Source organism: Balaenoptera musculus, chromosome 15 (genome assembly GCF_009873245.2).
Source record: "Balaenoptera musculus isolate JJ_BM4_2016_0621 chromosome 15, mBalMus1.pri.v3, whole genome shotgun sequence".
Taxonomy (NCBI): Eukaryota; Metazoa; Chordata; class Mammalia; order Artiodactyla; family Balaenopteridae; genus Balaenoptera; species Balaenoptera musculus.
The window spans coordinates 86,791,859-86,817,363 of NC_045799.1; the positions used below are offsets into that span (position 1 = coordinate 86,791,859).

The following is a 25,505-nucleotide window of genomic DNA, read 5'->3' on the forward strand; positions in this document are numbered from 1 at the left end:
ACTACCACTTCAGAGGTGGTAGTTTCACATGAAAGCAGCGATGAAAGCACAAAATGTATTGTTAGCTCCCCGGCCCAAGACAAAGCCACAAAGAGACACAGAACTGCAGCACAGTCTCCAGGCCTCTGCCAAATGGCGCATTCTATCAGATCTACCTGAGCGGCAGTGGTCTTCTTTTGCATTTTGATTATACAAAAACCTTCTATTTGTGCGTCAATATATCACCACACACAAAAAAAGGACTGTAAGAAGTCCACTCACAGACCGGTTTGCAGATCCCTTTGCTGCAGGCACCTCTGCTGACCATCAGGGCCAGCACATCCCCTTGCCCCTCCGAAGAAGCTTTCTTCCCTTCAAAGGTCGGCACCATCCCACTCAAACCTGCACCCAGCCGAAGTGTGCTCAGTCCCTGAAGTAGCAGGAAAGTTCTGGATGCCCAGGCTCTGAGTTGGGTCAAGCACTCCCCAAAGACCTGAGCTATACATTTCAGATCCAGCACACACGCTCACGGTCCTGCCAGCCTCCAACCAGGACTGCAAGCTCGCACACTCAAAATTTGTCAGGTGCAGACGCAGTAAGACAGGCCATGTTCATTCATCACCGACAAAGTCACCCAACAGATCCTTGTCCGCCAGCGTGATGGTGCCATCACCGTGAGCAAATACCCTCCAGATGGTGACCAGGACAGCCAAGTTGAATCATTTCGGGCAGGCCTGAGGGATGACATTTGGTTTGCATCTGAAGTACCCAAGGGCAAAGGCAGAGATGAGTTCAAACCAGGTGTCTTCCTCATTAGCTTCCCTCTGGACGATGCATGATGAAATAGTTCCCCAAAGAAAAAATATCCCGAAGTCCCTTAATCTCTCTGCTGGTTTGAACTGGCATCCCAGGGGGGCCCTTTGCCAGCCACTGGGCCTTGGTAGAGTAAGGGAGTGTCTAGAAAGTTTCATGATGCTGATAAACTGTTCACACCTACATGAACAACAGCCAGTATGCTCAGAAGGTCAATGGTTTCTCTTCACTAATGGGCCCTCGTTAACCCTAGTTTGTCGGATCCAGGGTAGAGATTAAATAGCGAGTCAGGATCCCGTATGTTAAATGCCAGAAATCCGGCTCAAATGAGCTTAAGCGAATGGAAACGACTGGCCCCCAACACCTGCAAAGCGCACGTGGACCAGCTTCAGTGCATGTCCCCCAGGCCGTCCGCACTCCACCCAGCCCTGTGCCCTCGCCGTGCGGTCTGAGTCTCGGTGCAGCTCTTCTAGGAGTGGCTTCTGTCCCTCCAGTCTGGTAACGCCCCCACCCAGAGGTTTCCAGCAGAGGGCACTGGGACTGATGGGTCCAGAATGCACTGGCAGCCTAGCCAGCGCTACGGCATGGGTGGGGATGGCCTTGCTCAAGTCTCCTGGGCTAAGAGTGAGGGAGACAGTGATGGGCTCTGTGACCAGAAGGAGGAACCTGTGTTGGCAAAAAACAACAGACGTCGACCAGAAATAGTCCTTCCAAACTTTCCCTTTGGGAGAAGCACTTCACATTTTTAGATGAATTATGTCTGTGTTATCCAAGTTTTACCTGTTCATATTTTTAGGTTTTGGAGTGTGGGGTGGGCAGAAAAGGAAGTGTAGTTGATTAATAAATAGTCAATAATTACCCCCAGATAACTTGCTTGGCTGAGTGGACCCCCTCGGGTCTGCATGATATCTGGGAGCCTGTTACTCTGCAGGATGGGGCCGTTGAGGAGAACAGACCACCCTGGACCTTCTGCCAAGAGCATCACGCCACCCCTCTGAGACGCTCTCCTGTCCAAGTGGGGAGAGCACAGGCCGAGGAGCAAGTCCCACCAGAAACCGAACTTCTTCCAGAGAAACTTTAGAAGGCGGCTCTGGGGATGCCAGCACATCCCCTGGAATCCTGCCGCTGGGAACCCATTTGGTGCCATGTTTAATAAACAGGGCCGGCACAGCTGGTCCAGAGCTAGGTCCCCCCCCCACAAAGGTGCAGCCAAGGCAGCAGATGTCTGGGGACACGTGCCTGTTGGGGGAGGAAACAGCATGTTCACAGACTGCACGCTTCACCTGTGGGGCCTTGGAACCGCATGAGGGAGGCATCCACGAGCTCCCAGCCACCGCCAGGGGCGGACCAGCCTGCTTCTCTCCTCCACTCTGGTCTCCAGCCCACGAAGCCTCTCGAGGTGACAAGGGGGCGGGGATGACGGGCAGGGAAGGGACAGGGCAGCCTGGCCAGCTCCTGATGGACACAGGCCTCCCTCAGCAGAGGGCCGTGGGAGCCAAGCGTGGAATGCAGCAATCCTCGCTCGTTCTGAGAGGAAAAGGGAAGCGACAGCATCCTCCAAAGGGAAGGGAGAATACAGGAAGGGAACACAAACGCATTATTATTTGAGGTGAACACTTAGTTCCCCAGAAACAGTGCAAGTTGTCCTCAGGAGCCCCACAGACAACACGGTGCTTAGAAAGTGCCAGAAGTCACAGGGAGTGAGCTCTAAGCCCACTCAGGGTCAGTCACCGAAACTCCACCAGCCCTGGCCACCTTATTATTAAACACGTGGGGAGAATGACGGCAGCCCTCCTGGCTCTCAGCCCGGAACGAGGCTCAGACAGCATCCTTCATCTCCTCACTCACTCAGTAAACAGTTACCGTGTGCCCGCAGCGTTCCAGGCCCTGCTCTAGGCACGGGATGAACGGGAAGGAGACTCCAACTGCGACAGGGGTTATCAGTGTCCACGTCTGAGTGCAGAGATTCGGTTCTCATAAAACCCAGGGAAGCACAGTCCTGGGAACCTCAGGTGGGCTCCATGTGCTTCAGAAGGGAGCTTCCCAGGGCAGGCAGGTCAGACAGGCATGCTTCTCACAGCTTCTGCTTTGCTCTGTCCCCAAAACGCCCGGCCTTCTTCCCTTAGGCCCCTGTCCCATCCCAGGGATGGGAATGCCTGCCCTGCCCCTTCCAGCCCTGTGCTCCCTGCTCACCAGCTCAAGGGCAGCCCCGTGCTCCCTGCTCACCAGCTCAAGGGCAGCCCCGTGCTCCCTGCTCACCAGCTCAAGGGCAGCCCCGTGCTCCCTGCTCACCAGCTCAAGGGCAGCCCCTGCAGTGGGGAGGCCAGGGCAGCCCCTCTCACTGCCCATCAGCGGCAGAGTCGGGTTAAAGCCCCACCTTCACCAAAGTATGGATACGGGCACACACTAACGGCACCGGGGAGACAAGTGAGATCCCAGCCTTTGCTGAAAAACAAGCTGAAAATTCTCCAAATAGTAGAAATTCCTTAAAAATAGAGGGTAAAAGCGATACAGCAGAACACTGCCTAAATATTCATTTGAAGCCGTAAGTGGATACGCCGTATCAATGCGTGAAAAAGTGTACCAGACACTTTTACAGGAAAGAGAACCAACAGTATCTCTCTCTCACACACCCCCACCCCCGCCCCTGCCCACAACAAGCGTGCTAAACACCCGGGTGAGGTGGAAAATGCACAGCACCAGGGTCAGGAGGCCCAAGTCCAGGCAGGCTCGGAGGCCCACAGCCTTGCGTGTTGGGCGAGTCTCTCCTGCGCCCTCTCCCTGACTGTAAACGGGCGCAGCGCCCTGGAGGCTCAGAGATGACACGAGAGAGGATTCTGTACCACAAACCACAGTGTTATCAGGACTGTGGGTAAATGTGTTGAGGAGGGCTGGAAGACGGAGGCAAAATAAAGAATTTTAAGTTTATGGAATTGTTCAGTTAAATTGTCTAGTTGTACAGTATCAATTTAAAAATTTTTATAGTACCTTAGCCGAAAAAAACATGGAGCCAAATTCCTCTACAAGATACCACTGTGTGGGTCAGGGAAATGGCACAGAATAAAAGGAATGAGTTCTCAGGCTCACGCCCCAGAAAGAGGCGAGGTGCGGGCTTCCGCTCTCTTCCTGAGTCTGTCTCACCGCCCCCGCACACACCCAGACCAGGAGGACCTTCTCTGCCATCACATCCTGAGTCATCCCTCCGGCGCAGGAAGCAGCTGGGGCCCTGGCACAGGAATCTGGGCGGCTGTGTGGACGCAGCTGGCATCCACTCCAACAGTCCCTGGGCCTCAACATCCCTGAAAACATGCCTCCGACACCCAGAGAAACCGACCTACTGGGTAACTATGCAAAGAACCAGGAATATAGAAAGAAGGAGATGTGGCCCTGTCCTTAAAAAGCTCACAACCCAATGAGTTTTGACATCTGTCTGAATATTCTTGAAATGAACACACTTCAGTGAAAAACTCCCAACAGAGGCAGATGCCTCTTCAGACAAGTATTCTAAAACTGGACTCCTCAAGTTTGTGTACTGGCTGCTGACTGTCTTACGGAAAGAAGGGAAGCTTCCAAAGGAAGTGGTGGTTTCTAATACTGTGGAGCCCCAAGCTGCAAGGTGAGCACCGGAGGCCCGGGCTCCAGTCACACACAGCACCACCTCGCAGCTGGGAAAAGCAGGGCCACCACCCTCCAAGGACACCCGGGGGGAGGCCTTTCACGTGTTCTGCCAGCTCTTCAGGAACTGGGCGTCTAGGACCAAATGCTACAGATTAAGAAGACACGGTCAAATGTGATGCCCAAACGCCACGAAATGACCGCACGCTTCTCACCAATTACGGGTTCAGAGCAAAACCTGCAAAGGAATTTGAACCAGATGTTCAGAAAGAGCCTTCCTGGACCAGCAGACACCTTCACCAAGGCAGGGCCATCGAACACGAAGATCCCTGGGTCAGTCACGTCCTCGAGGGAACGTCCCTGGAGCTGAACCGAACCAGCCAGCTTGGCAACGAGACTCCCACCTGAGCCTCGCCCTGCTGATGCTGGGGACGCATTCTAGGGATGAACTCCTACCACACCGTCCCTGCTACTGCAAACCCTTACGTCCGTGACTGGCAAATTAAAGGAGGCAGCTGGAGTGAAAATCCAGCCTCTGTGACTGTGACCTGTATGTACGATTTACCTTCGATATGATCTCAAGTATGAAACCCTTATTCACAGCCTTCCTTTTCACATATATCACCTAATAAGAGAGCTTTCACTTTTGAAGGATTTGTCTGCTACCCTTGCACAAACACAGTTAATGCCTGATCTCAAATTCAAGTTCCTTCTTTTTGCTGAAGACAAACATGAACCCTCCCTTCCTGAAATCGAGATTCTGAGGCCTAAGCGTCAGCCATTACGTCGCTTGGAGCCCCTTAATGAGCATCTGTCGCTCCAACGAAGTAACCACAAGCGCAGGCAGAAGGAGCAGATGTAACCTTTTATTCCACCATTTCCTTCTCCACTTTTCATATTAAATATCTGAAATATATTAATCTTAAAAAACAATATTAACACAGTACTCAGTGAATATAGGGAGGGAGTAAACAGCAAGTCTAGACTGCAAAATCGTAGGGTATTTTACAAACTAGAGCGTGGGTGTGGTCAGTTCCAGGTGTTTCCAGCTGACTCGCCAACAGGAGCACTGTGGAATTCTGCGATGTGTCATACCAGGAGAAACAAAGCCATATAAAAATATATGCGGCAACGCATTGCTCCATCCTCCGGGAGATGCTCGCGGTACCACAGGCCCTTCATTCGGGTTTAAAGTAACAACACAAGCACTTTTTTTTTTTTGGTGTTCAGGATTTTCCCCTAACGTCTTCAGTCTCTAAGTAGATGTTCAGGCTTGGGGTAGCCAAAGAGGACAAAATCTGCTTCGTAGAGTTTGTAAAGCTGCTGCCTCCAGGCCAGGGGAATTTTGGCGAACCAGCCTTCCTCCCAGCTGCTGGCAGTTCTGTTCCGGTAACTCGGGGGGAACTGGAGCAGCTTGTCCACCTTGAGAAGCCGGAGCAGCTGGGTGGCATCCTGGTCCAGGGTCTCCAGTTTCCCCACAAAGTCATAGTCTATCTGGCAGGGGTGGCAGAGGCGGTGCACCTGCCTCCAGTGCTCGTTGAAGGGCGCCAGCTTCTCGGTGTGAGGGTCCAGCAGGTACTGGATGAAGTTGGCGAAGGACACCTTGAGGCCTGCACTGAAGGCCTCGCTGACCGACTTGGGCAGGCTGGTGTGGTTGGAGTACATCTTCAGCATGGGGATGGCGAACTTCTGGTAGAACTCTTCGTTCTCCAGCTCGAACTTGCTGCGGAAGGCCGAGATGAGGCGGACGAAGGGGTCCCGCACGAACAGGAACTTGGTGTACTTTTTCAGTTTAACCTTCATGAGGTGGCGGGAGAACTTCCCGTAGCGGCGCCAGAACTTGTTGAAAGTCAGGTGGGTGCTGGAGTTGTGGACGTACTCCCGGGGGATGTCCAGGGGGTCACGGTAGGGCGTGCCCTGGTCCGAGAGGCTCTGGCTCAGGACGATCATCACGCGCTTCCAGTTGGTGCAGGCCACCTTGGGCACGTAGCAGTAGATGACCCCGTGGCGGTCGTCCACGATGAGGTGGTTCAGCTCGTAGTTGGGAATGTCATCGAAAGAGCGCTCCTTGGTGGGGAACACAAAGCTGGCGTTGGCGCAGAACCCCCTCAGCACGCTCCTCCGTTCGGCCTGCCGCCTGTCCGGGTCCGGGCTCTGCTGGGCGTCGTGGCTGGACCAGTCGTAGCCCCTCACACTCTCTTCCATATTGCTGAGCACAGGCTTGCTGGAGGCCAGCAGGGAGGGCTGCTCCACCTTTTTACCCAGAAGGACGTTCTGCTTCGCATGAGCACTGAGGAGCTTCTCCAAAATCTCCTCAATGCTGGCGGTGAAATACTTCTCGTCCCCTGGCTTGGGGCTGGGGAAGGGCTCCAGGATATGAGGCCTGGAGAGGGAAGTGTGCAGGTAGAAGTGGGCGGTGCCCATGTTGTCCCAGTACACGATGATCAGGAGGATCATGAAGACGGACCCCAAGACCAGCCACAGGCGGAAGAACCGGCTTTTGGTCATTGTGTCCATGGATGCGGGGGCCTCTTCCCCGGATCCTTTCACTTCAGCTTCCTGTAGAGACCAGACGCTGCCCTCCGAGGAAGCTGGAAGGCAACAGAAGCCAAGTTAAAGGTTAAGGTCCTCTCGCAGCCTGCGGTCCTGATAGGATGGTGCCTGCTGCCGTCTCAGACCCAGTGGCCCTGCTTTTCCCTCCCTCCTCCACACTTCGTGAGGTGGACTTCGGGGGGCTGCCTGATGGGGAGCTTCAGCTTCTCCAGGTGATGTTACCCATGAGGCTTAGGAAGGCCCAGAGGGTGAGTGTGACGGAGAGGAGATCCCTTACCACTGCACTGAAAGGGGGAGGCCGGACCCAGACCAGCCCCCGGGCCGGAACGCAGACCCTCGTGAAGAGTGGGTGTGAGAATGAAAGGAGAGGCGCAGCGAAACAAAACATGGTAACAAGAAAGTTAAAGCTCAGTGCAATGCTGAACTCACCCCTTCTCCCGCCCAAACCCCTTCTTCCGTGCACACGTCATCCAAGCAAACACTTGAGACGGGCCCCCGTGTGAGGCCGACAGCGTGCTGTGAGCGGTGCGGGCTTCTGCCGGCTCTCAGCCTCCTGGTCCACAGCACCTGTACGAGGAGGGGCTGTGCAGGCTGGAAGTGAGATTCGTGTCGGGGCTTCAGCTATCTGGAGGGCTGTCATGTGGGAGAGAGAGCAGCTTCAGAAGATACAACTCAGAAACTGAGTCGAGCCTAAGGAAAGAACACTAATAATTATAAGTGGGCCGAAACCCAGAATGGGCTGTTTTTTAAGCCATACTAGGACTTCTATCACTGCAGGCATCGGGGCACAGACAGACGGAGCACGTCTTGGGGTGTTCTAGGGGAGGGTCCCGCATTGTGCACCCTCTGGGACATCTCCCAGTGTACACTTCTGAGTCTATATTCCTCGTATGCATTCGACTATGTACCTGGTATCTAATACATTTTCATAAAATGAACCTAAAAGTTCATTAGGCAGAAATTTGGGTGCAGTCTCTATCCACCTCTGCAGCTGTGTTTCCTCTTAATTCACTTTTTTTAAATGGAAAAAGTAATACATACTTATGGTAAACAGATCAGCAGACAAAGGGTGGTGTGGGCTTTTACACCAAAGGAGCTGAAACGACCATCTGACAGAGAAGAGTACATTCTCTGGTCATCGTCACCTTCATGTAGTGTTTCCTGAGCCCTAAGAGCTCGTCATGTGCTCCCACGGAAAAAGGAAGAGCAGAAAAATCTGGGGACCCCTACCCTGAGGGGCGGCGATCACACCTCCTCTCACCCACTCAGGGCTGTCGGCCATGTGCTAGAGTCACACAGCTAGATATTTATTGTATGTTATATATTTATTATATAATTATTACACATTATAAAGGTAATAACCACACTACAAACATCATGAAACAGGAAACAGGATTACAGGTGAAATATCCTGCTGTCTCTTGCACAACTGCTGCTGGTACTTTAGCTCATTCCCTTCGAGTGGGTCGTGGGTGTGAGTGGAATAAGAACAAGCAACACTGCAACAGCTTTTAATACCCTTTTAATGGTAATGGTTAGGATCACACAATTTTACAGCCTATTTTTAAAACTAGATCATAAGCATCCATGTCATTAAAGTTTTCAAGACCATCCCTTCTCAAGGATGTGCAAGGGCGAACAGTTTATAAAGATGAAGGTGAAACCATATTAAAAAAAAAAGTTTGCCAAAGGCTGAGAAAGCAGCAAAGGGAAAAAGTAACTTAAAATGTCAAGTGATTTAAGAGATCAGTTTTCAATTTTAAGATCAAGACTAATAAACAGAGTAGAGATGACGCAGCATCACAGTTACATCTTGTGGACACAGGCATAGCCACAGATCAAGGATCGTGCTATCGGCCACATGCTTATAATGCTAAGTACCAGAACTACCTGGCCTGATAACCTAAATACCTTGACTTATTTTTCAGCCAGAAGGTAGTATATGCACATTAATAAATGCCAGTGCCTACAACGTTTTGTAAAAACTCTGACTCTCTTTACTAATAATTTAATAAGACTTCAATTTAATTGCAAGGAAAAGACATGGTCAAATATTTTTTGGATAATTACTATATATTGATAACATCTTCTTAATAGCAGCTGCCATTTATCGACCTCTTACCGTGTGTCAGGCACTAAGATGCGCATTTTACACACGTATGTTACTGCAGGCCCTCTGCACACCATCTGGGGCAGGGGTGCAGCATAATCCTCTTACAGTTGAGAAACTGAGGCCAATCAGCACGTGAAAAGATGCTGAATGTCACTAATCATTAGAAAAATGCAAATCAAGACCACAGGAGACACCACCTCACACCCACCAAGATGGCTACTGAAAACAAAAACAAAAACAAAAACAAGAAAACCCAAACCAGAAAATAACAAGTACTGGTGAGGAAGAGAAGAAGGTGAAACCCTTGTACACTGTTAATGGGAATGTAAAATGGTGCAGTCACTGCGTAAATAGTATAGAGGTTCCTCAAAAAATTAGAAATAGAATTGCCATATAAAATTACCATGTGATCCAGCAATTCCACTTCTGGGTCTATACCCACAAGAATTGAAAGCAGGGTCTTGAAGAGATATTTGTACACCCATGTTCACAGCAGCATTACTCACAGTAGCCAAAAGGTGGAAGCAACCCACGTCCATCGATGGGTGAATGGATAAAGAAAATGTGCTCCATCCATACAATAGATTATTATTCAGCCTTAAAAGGGAAGGAAATTCTGACACCTGCTACAACATAGATGAACCTTGAAGACATGATGCTCAGTGAAGTAAGCCAGTCACAGAAAAGGACAAATAGTGTGTGATTCCACGTATATGAGGTCCCTGGAGGAGTCAAATTCATAGAGACAGAAAGTAGAAGGTGGGGGCCAGGGGCTGTGGAGGGGGATGGGGAGTCAGTGTTTAATGGGGACAGAGTCTCAGTTTGGGAAGATAAAATGAGTTCTGGAAATGGATGATGGTGATGGTTGCACAACAATATGAATATGCTTGATGTCACTGAACTGTACACTTAAAAATGGTTAAGGTGGTAAATTTTATGTTACGTGTATTTTACCACAATAAAAACAAATTGGAGGGAAAAAAATGAATTAGAGCTGTAACAGTGGACTTGGAGGAATTTCCAAGAGGTATTGTTGAATGAATAAGGCAAATGTAGGACAGTGTGTAAAAAATAAACAAAGCTAAATATGGTAGAGAGCTGTAACAGAGGCTAAACTTGGAGCCTGCTGCCGAAGCCACAAGTTACCCCTACAACCTTGTGCAAAAGCTCCACAAGCCGACTTTACCTGCAATTTGCTTATTAAGCAAACAAAGGTTTAAAAATTTATAATTGGGGGGCTGTTGCACAGAAGCAAGACAGGTCTTCCCCTGGGACAGCCAAAACCCTGTCTGGTTATTCAGTGGGGAGACTGGTCCCAAGAGCCTTGTCTTGCCCTGGAGTCCTGCCACGTCACAGCCCCTTCCAGGCCTTTCTAAATCAAGGGGATGAGCGCCTACACACCAAGCTGAGGCAGCGTTTACTGATGAAGCTGAGGCCATGGTTCATTTTTAACATCAAGGAACAGGGCAGTCCTTTGTGTTGTCATTTCTAACCTCAAACATGCCACAAAAACAGCATGGAAACAAGACTGGCTGAGTCTATTAAATGGCCTGTGAGAGTAGTCCTTTGAGAAGAAAGGACTGTGGCTACTTTAAAATATGCATGGAGCACAAGTTCCCAGTTTCTCGGAAGAGTGGAGAATAGAGTCAAGACTACCACATAGCATCGCCAGCAACAAGTTTTACTTTTTAAAAGGGAGTAGGACATCTAGGAATTTCTGGCCCAGGTGCCTGGGCAGCTCAAGCTGGACAATCTGGGTAACACTTCCTTGTCTTCTGGGGGTGAGAGCAGCACAGTGGGGAAAGCCAGGCTGAGAACCGAAGACTGCTTCAAAAACATGTCGGGGGGGCTTCCCTGGTGGCGCAGTGGTTGAGAATCTGCCTGCTAATGCAGGGGACACGGGTTCGAGCCCTGGTCTGGGAAGATCCCACATGCCGCGGAGCAACTAGGCCCGTGAGCCACAACTACTGAGCCTGCGCGTCTGGAGCCTGTGCTCCCAACAAGAGAGGCCGCGATAGTGAGAGGCCCGCGCACCGCGATGAAGAGTGGCCCCCGCTTGCCGCAACTAGAGAAAGCCCTCACACAGAAACGAAGACCCAACACAGCCAAAAAAAAACCTATAAAAATAAATAAAAGATTACTTAAAAAAAAAAAAATGTCAGGGAACAACGATGACCTCATAATTTTTCATTCAAAAATAAGGGCATCGTTTCCGAACATAAATCTCCCACTATTTCAAAACGCGGTCAACAAAAAGCCCCAGAAGTCTTGAAGAAGCAGAGCAAGAAGAACCTTCACAGAGGAAGTGATCTACGATTGGCTGATGCATATCAGTCTCAGGCTTCTGCCCGCAGCAATAGAACTGACAAAGTCTATCCAGAAGTTTTATCTTTGGGGGGCTGGTTTTCTACAAGGGTTTTGTCAAAGGCCCTTGTAAACACTACTGATGAAAGAATTAGGTTGGGTTTAAACCAAAACACTGTGGCTAGGCAGAGTTGTTTCTTAGCTCAAGGTGGGGTTGTTAAACATTTCTTCTCACACATGGCAGGGTATGATGCCAGGGGTAGCTTGGCAGCCCCAGGAAGCAAGCACCCGTGCTGGCCGCCCACATAAGGCTGCTGGTCTCAAGGAGCCTTCACACCAATAGCAGGCAAGAATCCAGGAAGATGGGGTGGTGTGCAGCAGAAAGCTGAGGGCTGACCTCCCTCACACTCAGATGTGTGTCATCCTGACATATCTAGAATAGAGGGCCACAAGGCCAGACTCATACTAAGACCCGTATAAGGGCACTTCCCAAAATCTGATAGCAGAACTGACAACTACAGTACAAAAAGGTCAGTTGGTATATGCTGGTTAATTTTACGTGTCAACTTGACTGAGCTATGGCTGCCCAGGTAGTTGGTCACACATTCTGGGTACGTCTGTGAGGGTGTTCCTGGAGGAGATTAATGTTTGAATCGGTAGGCTGAGTAAAGCAGACGGCCCTCCCCAGTGTGGGTTAGCCTCATCCGATTTGTTGAAAGCCTGAATAGAACAAAAAGGCAGAGGAAGAGAGAATTCCCTCTCTCCACCCAACTGTCTTGGAGCTGGGACACCGGTCTCATGCCTTCGGACTTGGACGAGTACTAGAAGTCTCACCAGCAGTCTTCCTGGTTCTCAGGCCTTCAGACTCAGACTGGAGCACACCAGCAGCTCTCCTGGGTCTGAGCTGCTCAGCTTCCGTGACCCTGTGAGCCAATTCCTCATGATAAGTCTCTTTACACACACACACATACCTTATTGGTTCTGTGTCTTTGGAGAACCCTCACTAATATATCAATATTTATTTTGTCATATGGACTGGGGTGTGTGTGTGTGTGTGTGTGTGTGTGTGTGTGTATTTACTACACATTATAGATACAAGTGATCAAACCAGTGAGAATTAAACAGTGGGTGGTAATAAATGGAAATTAATGTATCTACCATGGTGGAAAGGAATGTTAAATGCAGAGAATTTCAGCCACTATCCAATACAAGTATTCCAGAGGGAGAGGTTGAGATTCATTTTTTTCCCATAGAGATAGCCTGTTATTCCAGCACCATTTGTTTAAAAGACGGTTCTTTCCTGATTAAATCACTTTAGCTCCTCGCTTTTTTTTCCTTTTTAAGTCAGGTTTATTGAGGTATGATTTATACACAATAAAACGCACTCTTTAACTGTACAGTCTGATGCATTTGGGCAAATGTACTCTATAATTAAGATATAGAACATCTTCATCATCCCCCAAAGTTCCATTATCCTCCCCCAACACCCAGCTCCAAGCAGCTACCAATCAGTTTTCTGTTCTATAGTTCTGCCCTTTCTAGAATGTCACATAAATGGAATTATACAGGAAGTAGCCTCTTGTATTTGGCTTCCTTCTCTTAGGAAGATGCTTTTGAGATTTGTCCAAGTTGTTGCTTGTGTCATTGCTGGGCAGTACCCCACTATATGGATATACCACTATCTGTTTATCCATTTACCAACTGATGAACTGTGGAGTTAGCTCTCCTTTTTGGCTATTATGAAAAAAATTGATGTCAACTTTTTTTGCATACAGACTAGTTTTTTTTTTATGCTGAGACTTTCAAAAAGTCAAAAAGATTGTATTAAAAAATATCAAGCAGATTTTTAACCTCCTGGAAGGTTCTGTAAGATCCATAACAGTAGATGTTCTGTAATAAAGCTTAGAGACTCTATTTAAAGACCAAACTGACCATCAAAATATGATATACAAATCTTAGATTATCAATACTTTTTCAATTATAAAATTTTACAGGCTCAAGTGATTATAGCAAGTTTGCAGGACACAAGGTTAATAAACAAAAGTCAACCACTTTCCTATATATCAGCAATGAACAAGTGGAATTTGAAATTAAAAACACAATTCCATTTATTAGCACCCCCCAAAAGTAAAACACTTAGTATAAATCTAACAAAATATGTACAAGATCTATATGAGGAAAACTACAAAGTTCTGATGAATGAAATCATCAGAAGAACTAAGGAAATGAAGAGATATTCCATGTTCAAAGTGCTAAAGGACAGGAAGACTCAATATTGTCAAGATGTCCGTTCCTCCCAACTTAATCTATAGATTAATCCCAACCAAAATCCCAGCAAGTTATTTTATGGATATCAACAAACTGTTTCTAAAGTTTATATGTAGGAGCCAAAGACCCAGAATAGCCAACACAATATTGAAGGAGAAGAACAAAGCTGGAAGACTGATGCCGCCCGACTTCAAGATTTACCGTAAAGCTACAGTAATCAAAATGGCGTGGTATTGGCAAAAGAATGGAGAAGCAGATCACTGGAACCGAACAGATAGCTCCGAAATAGACCCCCATATAGTCAACTTATTTTTAACAAAGGAGCAAAGGCAATACAAGGGAGCAAAGACAGTCTGTTTCTGCAACAAATGGTACTGGAACAACTGGATATCATGTGTAAAAAAAAAAAAATTAAAAAATACAATCTAGACACAGACCTTCAAAAAAACTAACTCAAAATGGATAATAGGGGGCTTCCCTGGTGGCGCAGTGATTGAGAATCTGCCTGCCAATGCAGGGGACACGGGTTCGAGCCCTGGTCTGGGAAGATCCCACATGCCGCGGAGCAACTGGGCCCGTGAGCCACAATTACTGAGCCTGCGTGTCTGGAGCCTGTGCTCCGCAACAAGAGAGGCTGCGATAGTGAGAGGCCCACGCACCTCCCGCGATGAGGAGTGGCCCCCGCTTGCCACAACTAGAGAAAGCCCTAGCACAGAAACGAAGACCCAGCACAGCCATAAATAAATAAATTAAAAAAAAAAAAAAAAAGGATAATAGACCTAAATGTAAAATGTAAAACTATAAAACTCCTAGAAGGTAACACAGGAGATAACCTAAATGACCTTGCGTATTGTGATGCCTTTTAGATACAACATCAAAGACAATATCCATGAATGAAATAACTGTCCACACAAAGATCTGTACAAGAATGTTCATTGTGGCTTTACTCAAAATAGCTACAAACTGAAAAGAACCCAGAGGTCCATCAACAAGTGAATGAATAAACAAGCTGTGGTGTACTCATTCAGTGGAAAACTACTCAACAATAAAAACGAGTGAACCACATACTCACACATCAATACATGCAACAACATGGATGAATCCTGCAGATATTACACTAAACAAAAGTACCCAGACACAAAAGAGTACATACCACATGATTTCATTTATACAAAGGTTATAAAAGGCAAAAATAGTGACAGAAATCATAGACTGCAAAGGGACAGGAGGAAATCTGGGTGATGGAAATGTTCTATTATATTGTTTGTAGTGGTAGTTACACAGGTAGATATATCTGTCCACATTCATGGAACTTTACACTTAAAATGTGTGCATTTTATTGCATGTAAATTATACCTCGATACATTTGATTTCAAGGGGAAAAAAATGTGAGCAGTCTTATTAAGTCAATCACCAGAAGCTAAAACTTTTCTCTTCAGCACAAACACTATGAACTAACCAGCTGTCACTGATTGCTACAACACAGGATAAAAACACCAGCACTGAAGCCCTACACAGACATTTGGAGATCGGGAAGAAAAGGAAAGGAATTCTGAGGCCAAGTCCAGTCTCTGCTGAGTGGCCTGGGATATCTCTTCAAGTGTGAGTTTCAATTCTTCACCTATAAAACAAGAACAATCAAGGTCTTTCTGCTAACCGGAGCTACTGAGAGGACGAAAATGAGAACATAACAGCTAAGTGTTTGTAAAATAGTAAAGCATGTTCTTTAGACTATACCACTGGCCTTATTTATCTTTCTATTTCATCTGGCCCTCAAATATTTGTATCATATAAATATAACATTATTTTTATTATTACTCATGCTTTCTACCAATAGCCAGTTATCAGCAGTCAAAGAAGAATGCTATGATTTCAATTAATTTTATAATAATAACAATAGCTAATATGTTTTCCAAAGTGCTATTATAGGCCTTGCATATCTTAACTTATTTAATCCTCACAGTAATTGTGATAAAGTTAGGGCAAAACAGCCAGGCAACTTACCCAAGTGTGTACACAGCTACAACTGTTCAGAGCTGGCATTTGAACAACTGATTTGAGAGCCTACCTTCCCAACCACTACAGTCTACCAGCCTCTACAGTAAACATTTAATGCAGAATTGGTTGGTTTTTCTAGACACTCAAATTTTTATTACCTTTATTTCTGAGAAAATTTGCTTTTCCTTGTCCAAATAACCAACTTCTGAGCATTAAATCAAGTGACATGACCTTCACTAAGAAGTCCAGGAGGTTTCCCTGGTGGCGCAGCGGTTGAGAATCTGCCTGCCAACGCAGGGGACACGGGTTTGAGCCCTGGTCTGGGAAGATCCCACATGCCGCGGAGCAACTAAGCCCGTGAGCCACAACTACTGAGCCTGCGCGTCTGGAGCCTGTGCTCTGCAACGGGAGAGGCCCGCGCACCGCGATGAAGAGTGGCCCCCGCTCTCCGCAACTGGAGAAAGCCCTCGCACAGAAACGAAGACCCAACACAGCCAAAAATAAATAAATAAATTTAAAGTTAGGGAAAAAAAATAAAGAAGTCCAAGAATGTTTCAAGTTTTATTCATTTATGCTACTGGTAAAGAGACCAGAAACTACCTACTTCTTTTCCAGCTTTGCAAAGGCAAATAATTCACTAAGGTTCTCATGACTGTAGTCAACAGAAATTTGGAAAGTTTGTTAGTGGTCTCAACATTTACTCTCTGCACCCTGTATGGCCCAGCCCTGCAACTGATGCTTTGGTGTTGGATTAAAACCCCCATTGTAAGGTGTATTTTCACTTCCGTGCCACCAGCACTGGGGGTTTATTTGCTTATAAAATTACTTCACTTGTATTCGGTTAACCCTGAGAACTAAATCTGACAGTGTATCCAAATAAAAATAAGTAATAAATGGGCACATTGATGAGAATGAAAGGTTGATGTTCGTCCCAGAAGACCTGAATGAAAACTGAGCCCAAACTTGGCCTTTGAAATAAAGTAACTTCCCACAGAGGTGGCCCACAGCACACTTGGCTATCTGCTCACATTGGTGTCTTCGTCCCTGGTCTCTAAGCCCCGTCGGTACCTCACAAGTAGGCAGGGTATTAGTGTAGGCACACCAGTCCCATATTCCCAAACTAGATTTCAAGTTCTTAGGAGACAGGGATCATGTCTACTATATCTTCTATATTCCTCTCAACACTCAAATATTTGTTGCATGGTATTTGACTCTGGAATCCAAATAACTCATTTCCCAGAGTTAAGTCAATTCAAAGAAATTATTTCAAGGGAAAATAGATAATAAATTTCACTATGATTCGCTTAAGAACCTGATTAGGGCTTTACCTTCAAATATATGCAGACCCTAACCCCTCTACTGCCCTACCTCCTCTGTGCACCCCGCCCCCCAGGCCACCACCAGCTCTCACCTGTGTTACTGCAATAGCGTCCGACTTGTTCTCTCACCTCCGCTCTCCTGCCCATACTATCCTCTTTAAACCCAGCAGCCACGGTTATTCTGCTAAAAGTCAGATCATGTCATGGCCCTGCTCAAAACCCTCCAATCTTTGGAGTCCAACAGCTTCCCATTTCCAGTCCTTACAATGGCCCATGACAAGCCCTATATGACTGGGATCCCACACTCTCATCCCCTTTACTCCCCGTCACTGGCCCCACTCTAGCCACAATGGCCTCCTTGCTGCTCATCAGCTACACCAAGCAGGCTCCCACTGCCTAGCCTGCACACACCCAGGGAATCCTGTGGCTCAACCTGGCACCTCCTTCTGATCTCCGCCTGAAGCTCACCTCATCAGTGAGGGCTTCCCTGATCACTCCCCACCCTGCATGCCCCATCCTCCGTACCTGCTTTTTCTCCATGTCACTTGTCATTACCTCCAATATTATATATTCACTGGTTTATTTGCTTATGGTCTATCTGCACTAGAATATAAACTTTAGAAGGGAGGTACTTGACCCTTCAAAGTTTGTCATAGTTGTAGCCTCAAGGCTATGAATAGTGCTTGGCATACAGTAGGTACTCAATAAAGAGTTGTTATGCTAACAAAAACAGATGAACATGACTGACCCTGATTTCATAATTTCTGAAACTGGGTGACAGGTAAAGAAGAGTTCATAAAACTATTATCTCTACTTTTTAAAAATATATTATTTATTTATTTATTTTTGGCTGTGTTGGGTCTTTGTTGCTGCGTGAGAGCTTTCTCTAGTTGCGGCAAGCAGGGGCTACTCTGTCGCGCTGTGTGGGCTTCTCACTGCAGTGGCTTCTCTCCTTGCGGAGCACGGGCTGTAGGCGCGCAGGCTTCAGTAGTTGTGGTTCTCGGGCTCTAGAGCGCAGGCTCAGTAGCCGTGGCACACGGGCTTAGTTGCTCCGTGGCATGTGGGATCTTCCCAGACCAGGGCTCAAACCCGTGTCCCCTGCATTGGCAGGCAGATTCTTAACCACTGCGCCACCAGAGAAGTCCCTATTATCTCTACTTTTGGATATGTTTTACAATTCCTTTATAACAAGTTAAAAGAAAAGAAAAAAGCTAAAGAAAGCACCAAATCTCCGATATGTGACCACAGGCAAGAGACAGGATACAGAGAACAATGACAATAATGGAGAGGAAATAAGAACAAGTAAACTCCCTGATAAGAAAGACAGCCTGGTGAGTGACCTAGCTGCACACAAAACAGGCAAGAGTCTGGCCTCTTCTTTCATCAGAGTTGGAAGCTTACTGCTTTGCCTTTATTTTGATCAACATTATGCATGTATGCTAAAGGATTAAATTGTCCCAGGAGTTTACTACACACACAGTCCCCAGTCCCTTTCTTTCTCATTACCCACCTCCATCTTTCTGTCTCATTCTTATTAGCTGAATCTTTTGGTGTCACCACCTGCCTCTAAGCAACAGCCCTGGGTGATAACCGATGGTTCAGCCTGAGCATCATGTACTGACTTCCCCAAATGGTGGCAGGCAGCTGGCAGAAAGGTAGTCTCTCGTTCCTCCCTGGGCCCTCCGAACAACCATGCCCTTCTCATCTCCACGCCTCCTCCAGACAGGCATATCATCATTTTAATTAGAGCAATATTCTATGTTTACATAAATTATTATCATTGCGCAAAGGCTATTCACAGCTGAGCCTTGCAGTACACCGTAATTATCTTTCCTGCACAACGGCTTATTTTCCCTGGAACTAGTTAACAGTCTTGTGTTTTCGCTTGCTTTGCTTTCTATGTACTTAATCTCTAATACAGCCCCAACTCTGCCAACTGTCTAAATCTCCTCTCCAGATGTTCCAAGCATCAGGTGCCCCATCAATTTCACAGTCCCCAAAAAATCTCTTTGAGGAAACTTCGAGGCTCAGGTCACAAGATACCTGCTCTCATGCCTGGTGCCTGGCCTGGCTGGCATCCTAGCCTCTCCATCTCACCCAGCAGATTCTTTTCACCTCTCCTCTGAGGATGACCCTGTCTCCTCTAGCCTGTCTTTCCAGATTCATCACCTCATTCTGGGAGAGTATGCCTGCCAGTCACTTCTTTAAAATACATGAGACAAATTTTTGGAGCATTTGTGAAAATATCTTTATTATATCCTCCTTTGCCTGAGTTTAGAATTCAAGGTGGAAAATATTTTCCTTCAGAATTTTGAAAGTAATGGTCTCTTGTCTCCCAGCTTCCAATGTTCCTGTAGATGGGTTCGGAGTCATTCTGCTTCATCCCGTGATGACCTGTTGGTGGCCTGTCTTTATTCTTTCTCAGAAGCTAGCATGATCTTCTTTGTCCAGAGTTCTGAAATTTCACCACAACGTGTCTTGGAGTGAGTGTGCACGTCTCTCTCGCCATGTGAACTCTCACCATTCAAATTCTGAAACAGCTTCAGATGCGCTTCCAAATAAACCTGCTTCCCAAACTCTTACTAGTCACTATCAGAAACTCGGTATCCCTCCCTATACAAACTTGCTGCCCACACTCTGAATATCCAAATTGGGAAGTGAATAGACAGGTGAGTGAAGGATACCTGCATTTTCATCCATGGTGCTGGTCACTCAGTGGGCCCCTTCAATGCAGAAAGTTTTGGTTCTAGGATTTACCTTATCATTTTGTGGATGATTTTATCCCATTTTATTTCTTGCTGAAACTGTTATTATTCAGCTGTCAATTGCCTAATCTGATGCTTTAATTTTTTTTTCTCTCATTTTCCATCTCTTTGTTTTTCTGTTGTATTTCCTGAGTTCTCAACCTTTTCACCTACTGAGTTTTTTATTTCTTCCACTGTATTTTTTATATCCATGAGTTATCTTTTTGGATTTCTGAATGCTCCTTTAAAAAAAAAAAAAGAGCATCCTGTTCTTGTCTCTTGCATGCAATATTTTCTATCTCCATGTGTGTATTAGTGACAGTATGCTTTTTAAGTGTGCTTCCTGCACACTCTCTATTGCTTCCAAGTGTGTGTTATGATCACTATCTTCCAAATCAGAGGTTTCTTCACTTGTCTTTGGTTATCTATTCCTATTTAAGGGGTAGGGGATTAAAAGAACTTGGGAGCTCTGGACCCTAGAAAGGGGTTATTAATTATGAGCTTCATTAGTGAGTGATCCAACTGGGCCTCCTTACTGTGGACCCCCTGATGTCACTATTTTTAGGTCCTTTCTCAGGCTACTCACTTTCCCCAAAGACTCTTCCATTCTCCTGCCTGGAAGGAAAAGTACCAACTGATAGTGTTCTGGGAGCCAAGCAGGTTCCATTCGCTTCATCCTCTTGGGTTCAGTACAGCAGTCCAGCCCCTCTGCCGAACTCAACTGCAACCACTGCTTCCTATTCCTCTCTGAAATACTTTTAAAGTTCTCTAAACAGTTACAGAAACCACCACCTTGGTTAACTACAGGAAGTATTGAGTTACTGAGTCAGTTATCATTAAGCACATGTGTTAGCAAATGACTGGAGAACCATCAGCCCTGGCTGCAGCCACAGACCCACTAAGTAAGCGTGAAACTAACCACTACTTTCTGAAGAAAAAGATAAAGAAACAATCTAAAAATTGAAACTAAAGACTTAAGTTTAAAAAAAATTATAAACTAGCAGCATTTGTTTCAGTATTATCAATAACCAGTCTCTTATCCAGGAATGGCACTTCAGCCTTGAGACCTTTCTAGAATAGAATCACCCACTAGCCTTGGTGACTGTATGGTAATGACAGTAAACTGCATTTCCACCGTCAGCCATCCAACATGCTTCTCTTCTGCCATCTGTCCCTTTCCGGCTGGATTCCCCAGGATTCCATCCCCGGACACATTCTTTCTCTCCAAGAGCACATCTCATCCAGGAAGGCCCACAAATACTGCAAATTCTACAAGTCTAAAAATCAAATGCATTTTAGCCCCTTCCTTCTCCGAACCTGCTCCAGTATTCCTTATCTCAGGTACCAGCCCCGTCCTCAGCACCCAAGTGAGAAACCTTGGTCACTTTTGCCTTTTTCCTTTCCCTTTCACCACATCCCACAGAGTGCCATCGCACTGTGGATTCTCCTGCTTGTTTCAAGCTGACGCCCTTCTCAACTCTCAGCCACTGTCCTGACCCACACCCTCTTCAAATGTACCCAACTCAGTCTCCATCTCCTGATACCCTGGATCTATCCTCTGTTCTCACTAGTGTTACTCTTCTAAAACGCATCTCTCACATCCCACCCAAAACCTTGACTACTCCTCACCAAAAGGATAAAAGTCCAAACTCCCCGGCACAGCATTCAAGGCCCTTTGGTCAGAAACCTCTTTCTGGCCTTAGCCTCCATTTCAATCCTCAAACCCCACAATGAACCTCAAATCCCACAATGAACATAGGGACTCACTGCTCCCTCCCCCCAAACGTCCCATTCACTTCCACGCCTCCACATACCCTGCTGCCTCCACTTGGAATGTTCTCCCCAAACTTCACTCATCTCTCAAGGTCCAACTCATATGTCATCTCCACTATGGAAAACTTCTACAACACCAAGAAACAAGTTTAGCTGCTCCCTCTTTCTTCACACTTTGTAAACACCTAGATGACAGCACTAATCACATGGTATTACAGTCAGGCTAACCATATTACCAGCATCTAGCCCAACCTGGCATCTTACAGATGATGAGAGGCTCAATGTTTGCTCAGATAATGAAGTAGGTGCACACTGAGTGAGTAACAGTGAACAGTACTGCTGGCCTGAAAATAACAGCCCAAAGTCTTATAAACCATCTGGCAAGAAAAATGAACATCCATGCATGTCCATACAGGCACTCTCTAAGTTCTCAGTAGGGCTACCTTCAGGTAACACTTTCCTTGGTGTCACACTTTGGTGGTAATCATGTTGCAATATATGTGTATCAAATCAACACTTTGCACATCTTAAACTTATACAACGTTAATCAATTATACTTCAATTTTTAAAAGTTTTCCCGGACTTCCCTGGTGGCACAGTGGTTAAGAATCCCCCTGCCGATGCAGGGGACACGGGTTCGAGCCCTGGTCCGGGAAGATCCCACATGCTGCAGAGCAACTAAGCCCGTGCACCACAACTACTGAGCCTGCGCTCTAGAGCCCGCGAGCCACAACTACTGAGCCCACGTGCCACAACTACTGAAGCCCATGCGCCACAACTACTGAAGCCCACACGGCACAACTACTGAAGCCCACGTGCCACAACTACTGAAGCCCACGCGCCACAACTACTGAAGCCCACACGGCACAACTACCGAAGCCCACGCGCCACAACTACTGAAGCCCATGCGCCACAACTACTGAAGCCTGCACGCCTAGAGCCCGTGCTCTGCAACTAGAGAAGCCACCGCAATGAGAAGCCCGCGCACCGCAATGAAGAGTGCTCGCTGCAGCTTGAGTAAGCCCGCGCGCAGTAACGAAGACCCGAGGCAGACAAATAAATAAATAAATAAACAAATAAAACTGCCGCCTCTCAAACCACTAAAAAAAAAAAAAAAAGTTTTCCTAATATCTCCTTTTTCACACTGACACCAGCCCTGAGTCACCTTCCCAAAGCCAGGTGTTCACAAAGAAGGGCTAAACTGTGCCCTGGTTTGGGGGCAGGTGAGGACCAGCTGAGCTGGTTCCCAGCTGCCCCCTGCCCGGACCCACACGTGTGGGGACAGCACCATCAAAGATGCAAGCTTGCATCCGCTCTGCCCCCAACCCACATTGTCATTCATCCCGGGTCTCCTGAGTCTCTCCGGCGTCGAATTATAACATAAATAATTCAATAATCACGGGAACACTACAGCTTGTTGTGCTCCGCGCCAGACGGAACCTCGGCTCCAGCCAACGGCTTGCGGGACATGTCTTGGTGGCTAGGAGCCCGAATGGAAGATATAAGTCCTACTGTTAGCGACTAATACATGGCTTCCTTTCGCTGCTTCTGGAGCAAAGGGTCATCTGAGTGGTACTCTTCCAGGACGCGCCCGCATCCGCTGGGTCTGCAGTCACAGGTCCGCGGTCAGCGGGACGGGGAAGTGCCCACGGCCTCGGGCGAGCCAAGGCACCGGGGCGGGGGCTCCCCCCCTGCACGAGGCTGGTGGAGGGACCCGTGCGCCCGGGGCGTCCACTCTCGGTCCCCGCGCACGGAGACCCCCCAAGGGCTCCCTGGAACCCCGCGTGCCTGCTCCTCCCTCCACACTCCCGACCAGCCCAAGGGGGAAGCTGACAAGCGTGCAAGGAGGACTTCCCCCCCCCCCCGCCGCCCCCCCTGCAGGGCCGATGCCGGGTGGCCAGAAACGGGCGGGGACCAGCCCCGACGGCGGCAGCTGACCACAGCCGCGAGCCCCACCGCGGATGGGCGGCGCGCCGGGCGCCCCACGCCCCGTCCAGGTCTCCCTCATCCCCACAGGACCGGGGCTCAGAGACGGTGCGAGCCCGGCCAAGGTCACACAGCGATGGCGCGGGGACTCGGCCCGGAGCCGCGCCGGACCCGCCCAGGCAGCTGAGGGGGCAAGACCCGCCGCGCTGCCGGGACCCCCGCCCCGCGCCCCTCGCCTCACCTTACCTCACCCTGCGCCCCTCATCTCGCCCCGCGTCCCTCGCCTCACCTCGCGCGCCCCTCGCCTCACCTCTTCTCACCTCACCTCGCGCCGCCGCTCGCGCCTCCACCGCCTCACGAACGGCGGACCCTCTCGAGGCCGCCCCCCCCACCGGCCCCGCCCCCCGCCCCTCTTCTCGCGAGAAATCGCGGCCCACGGAGAGGCCACGGAGGCCGAGGATCACCCCTTCAGTGCGCCTGCGCCCTCCGCACGGCCCGGGGCCTCCCCAACCAGTGCCATGTGGCGCCGTATTTACGGCCGGGAGCGGCCCCGCCCCCGGCTGCGGGGAGCCCCGCCCCCTCCCTGCGGCCAATCCCTTGCTGCCCAGCGCCCGAGGCCAGCGAGGCGTTGCAGACTCTCGGGTCCGGCGGGCAAGCACTTAGGCAAAACCTGCTGTCTACAGGACCCGTTCGCGAGCGCCGACTGACTGCTGAGGATCCTGCTGCCGGGCCCTGTGTGGCCTTGGGCAAGTGACTGAACCTCTCTGAGGTTGTGTCCAAGTCCATCAGTAGGGTCGTGACTTCAGCCTGCAGGGAGCTAGTGACACCAGATGAGAGGGTGCGTGTAAAGCGCTGAGCAAGATGCCTGATGCATCGTCGGCACTCCCATCGTGGTTCTTACTGATTTTTTAAATTGTAAAATACCCATAACATATTGCCATCTTAACCATTTTAAGTGTGCCGAGGGGCATTAAGTACATTCACATTTTGTGCAGCCGTTTCCACTGTTTGTCCGCAGAACTTTTTCTGTCAGTGAAGTTGTTCATGGTTCTTCCCAGTGGGTGGGCTGCCTTCTGAGGGAAAGCTAACAAGGGCCATGAGGAAATTTCAGTTGTGACTGAACTGTTCTGTATCTTGATTGTGGTGTTGGTGGTGGTTACATGACTGTATACGTTTGTCAAAACTCCCTAAACTCTACACTCAAAAGGATGCATTTTGCTTATATATAAATTATACCTCCATTAAAAAAAAACTTTTAAAATGTAATTTCCTCCAGCCAAGATTTTGCTAATTATGAAGTGGTGCATAATGAAGATGAACTCATTTACCCAGAGGACTGCATTCAGAGGCGCTCAATTAATGTTTCCACTAGGCCAGCAATTCCCAACATATCCCCTGAAATGGGGGCCTGCAGAGAAGGTTCTGGGTGCCCCCTTGATAAGATGAAAGGGTTCTCTGGTCAAATAAGAGCAGGGCACAGGAAATAAAGTTTTAAACGTTTAATTGCAGCCAGACTTCTCAGACCCTTTGCCAGGATAAAACATGTTGTGAATTGTAATGAATTTCCCCGTGAATTCCCCAGGCCCAGCCCCTGGGGGTGTTGGTAAAGGCTTCTTTGAATTAAGTAGATGTTTAGGTGCCCAGGAGCCAGAATCTCACACTGCAGAAGCCTTCTTGGGAAAGTGAACAGAGCACCAAGGTTGTTTGGGTGTGTGCCAGGACTCAGGGTCAGGAAGCCGGGTGAGGGTCTCAGCTGACTGAACCTGGAGCTGAGATAAATACCACCCTTCCCTGGGAGTGGGGAGAAGGGAGGCGGAGCAAGTTCAGAATGGGGCCAGGCCCCCTTTTGGGGTGATGAAATGTTTTAGAACCAGATAGAGTTGGTGGTTGCACAACACTGCAAACGTACTAAATGCCACCAAAGTGTTCACTTTAAAAGGGTTGGTTTTATCTTAAGTCAATTTCACCTCAATTAAAAGAAAAACCAGTTGTTACATTAACAACCCACATTTTTACTTACCCTCTCTGAAATAGCTACATATTACCTCATTTACCTAAGGGGTATCAGAGGCTCAGTGAAGTTCACCAACTAGCCAAAGA

General features: G+C 48.0%; 1 protein-coding gene across 8 annotated transcripts; it reads right to left on the reverse strand.

The window, feature by feature from the left end:
- Positions 1-5,260: 5,260 nt before the first annotated feature.
- Positions 5,261-23,788, reverse strand: CHST12 (carbohydrate sulfotransferase 12). Of its 8 annotated transcripts, none has more exons than XM_036824173.1 (3): positions 23,731-23,788; positions 7,390-7,585; positions 5,261-6,998 (listed from the first exon to the last, which is right to left on the reverse strand). In XM_036824173.1, the coding sequence occupies exon 3, from the start codon at positions 6,922-6,924 to the stop codon at positions 5,656-5,658; it is 1,269 nt and encodes a 422-aa protein (XP_036680068.1). In that variant the 5' UTR covers positions 6,925-6,998; positions 7,390-7,585; positions 23,731-23,788; the 3' UTR covers positions 5,261-5,655. The 8 variants fall into 8 exon arrangements, with proteins under 8 accessions (XP_036680068.1, XP_036680064.1, XP_036680066.1 ...); XM_036824169.1 differs by having other exon boundaries at positions 7,390-7,593; positions 23,716-23,784; XM_036824171.1 differs by having other exon boundaries at positions 7,390-7,650; positions 23,731-23,781.
- Between the last annotated feature and the right edge of the window lie 1,717 nt (positions 23,789-25,505).

Bases quoted from the DNA above. Each gene is read 5' to 3' on its own strand.
- CHST12 (XM_036824173.1), bottom strand. From the start codon at position 6,924: ATGGACACAATGACCAAAAGCCGGTTCTTCCGCCTGTGGCTGGTCTTG.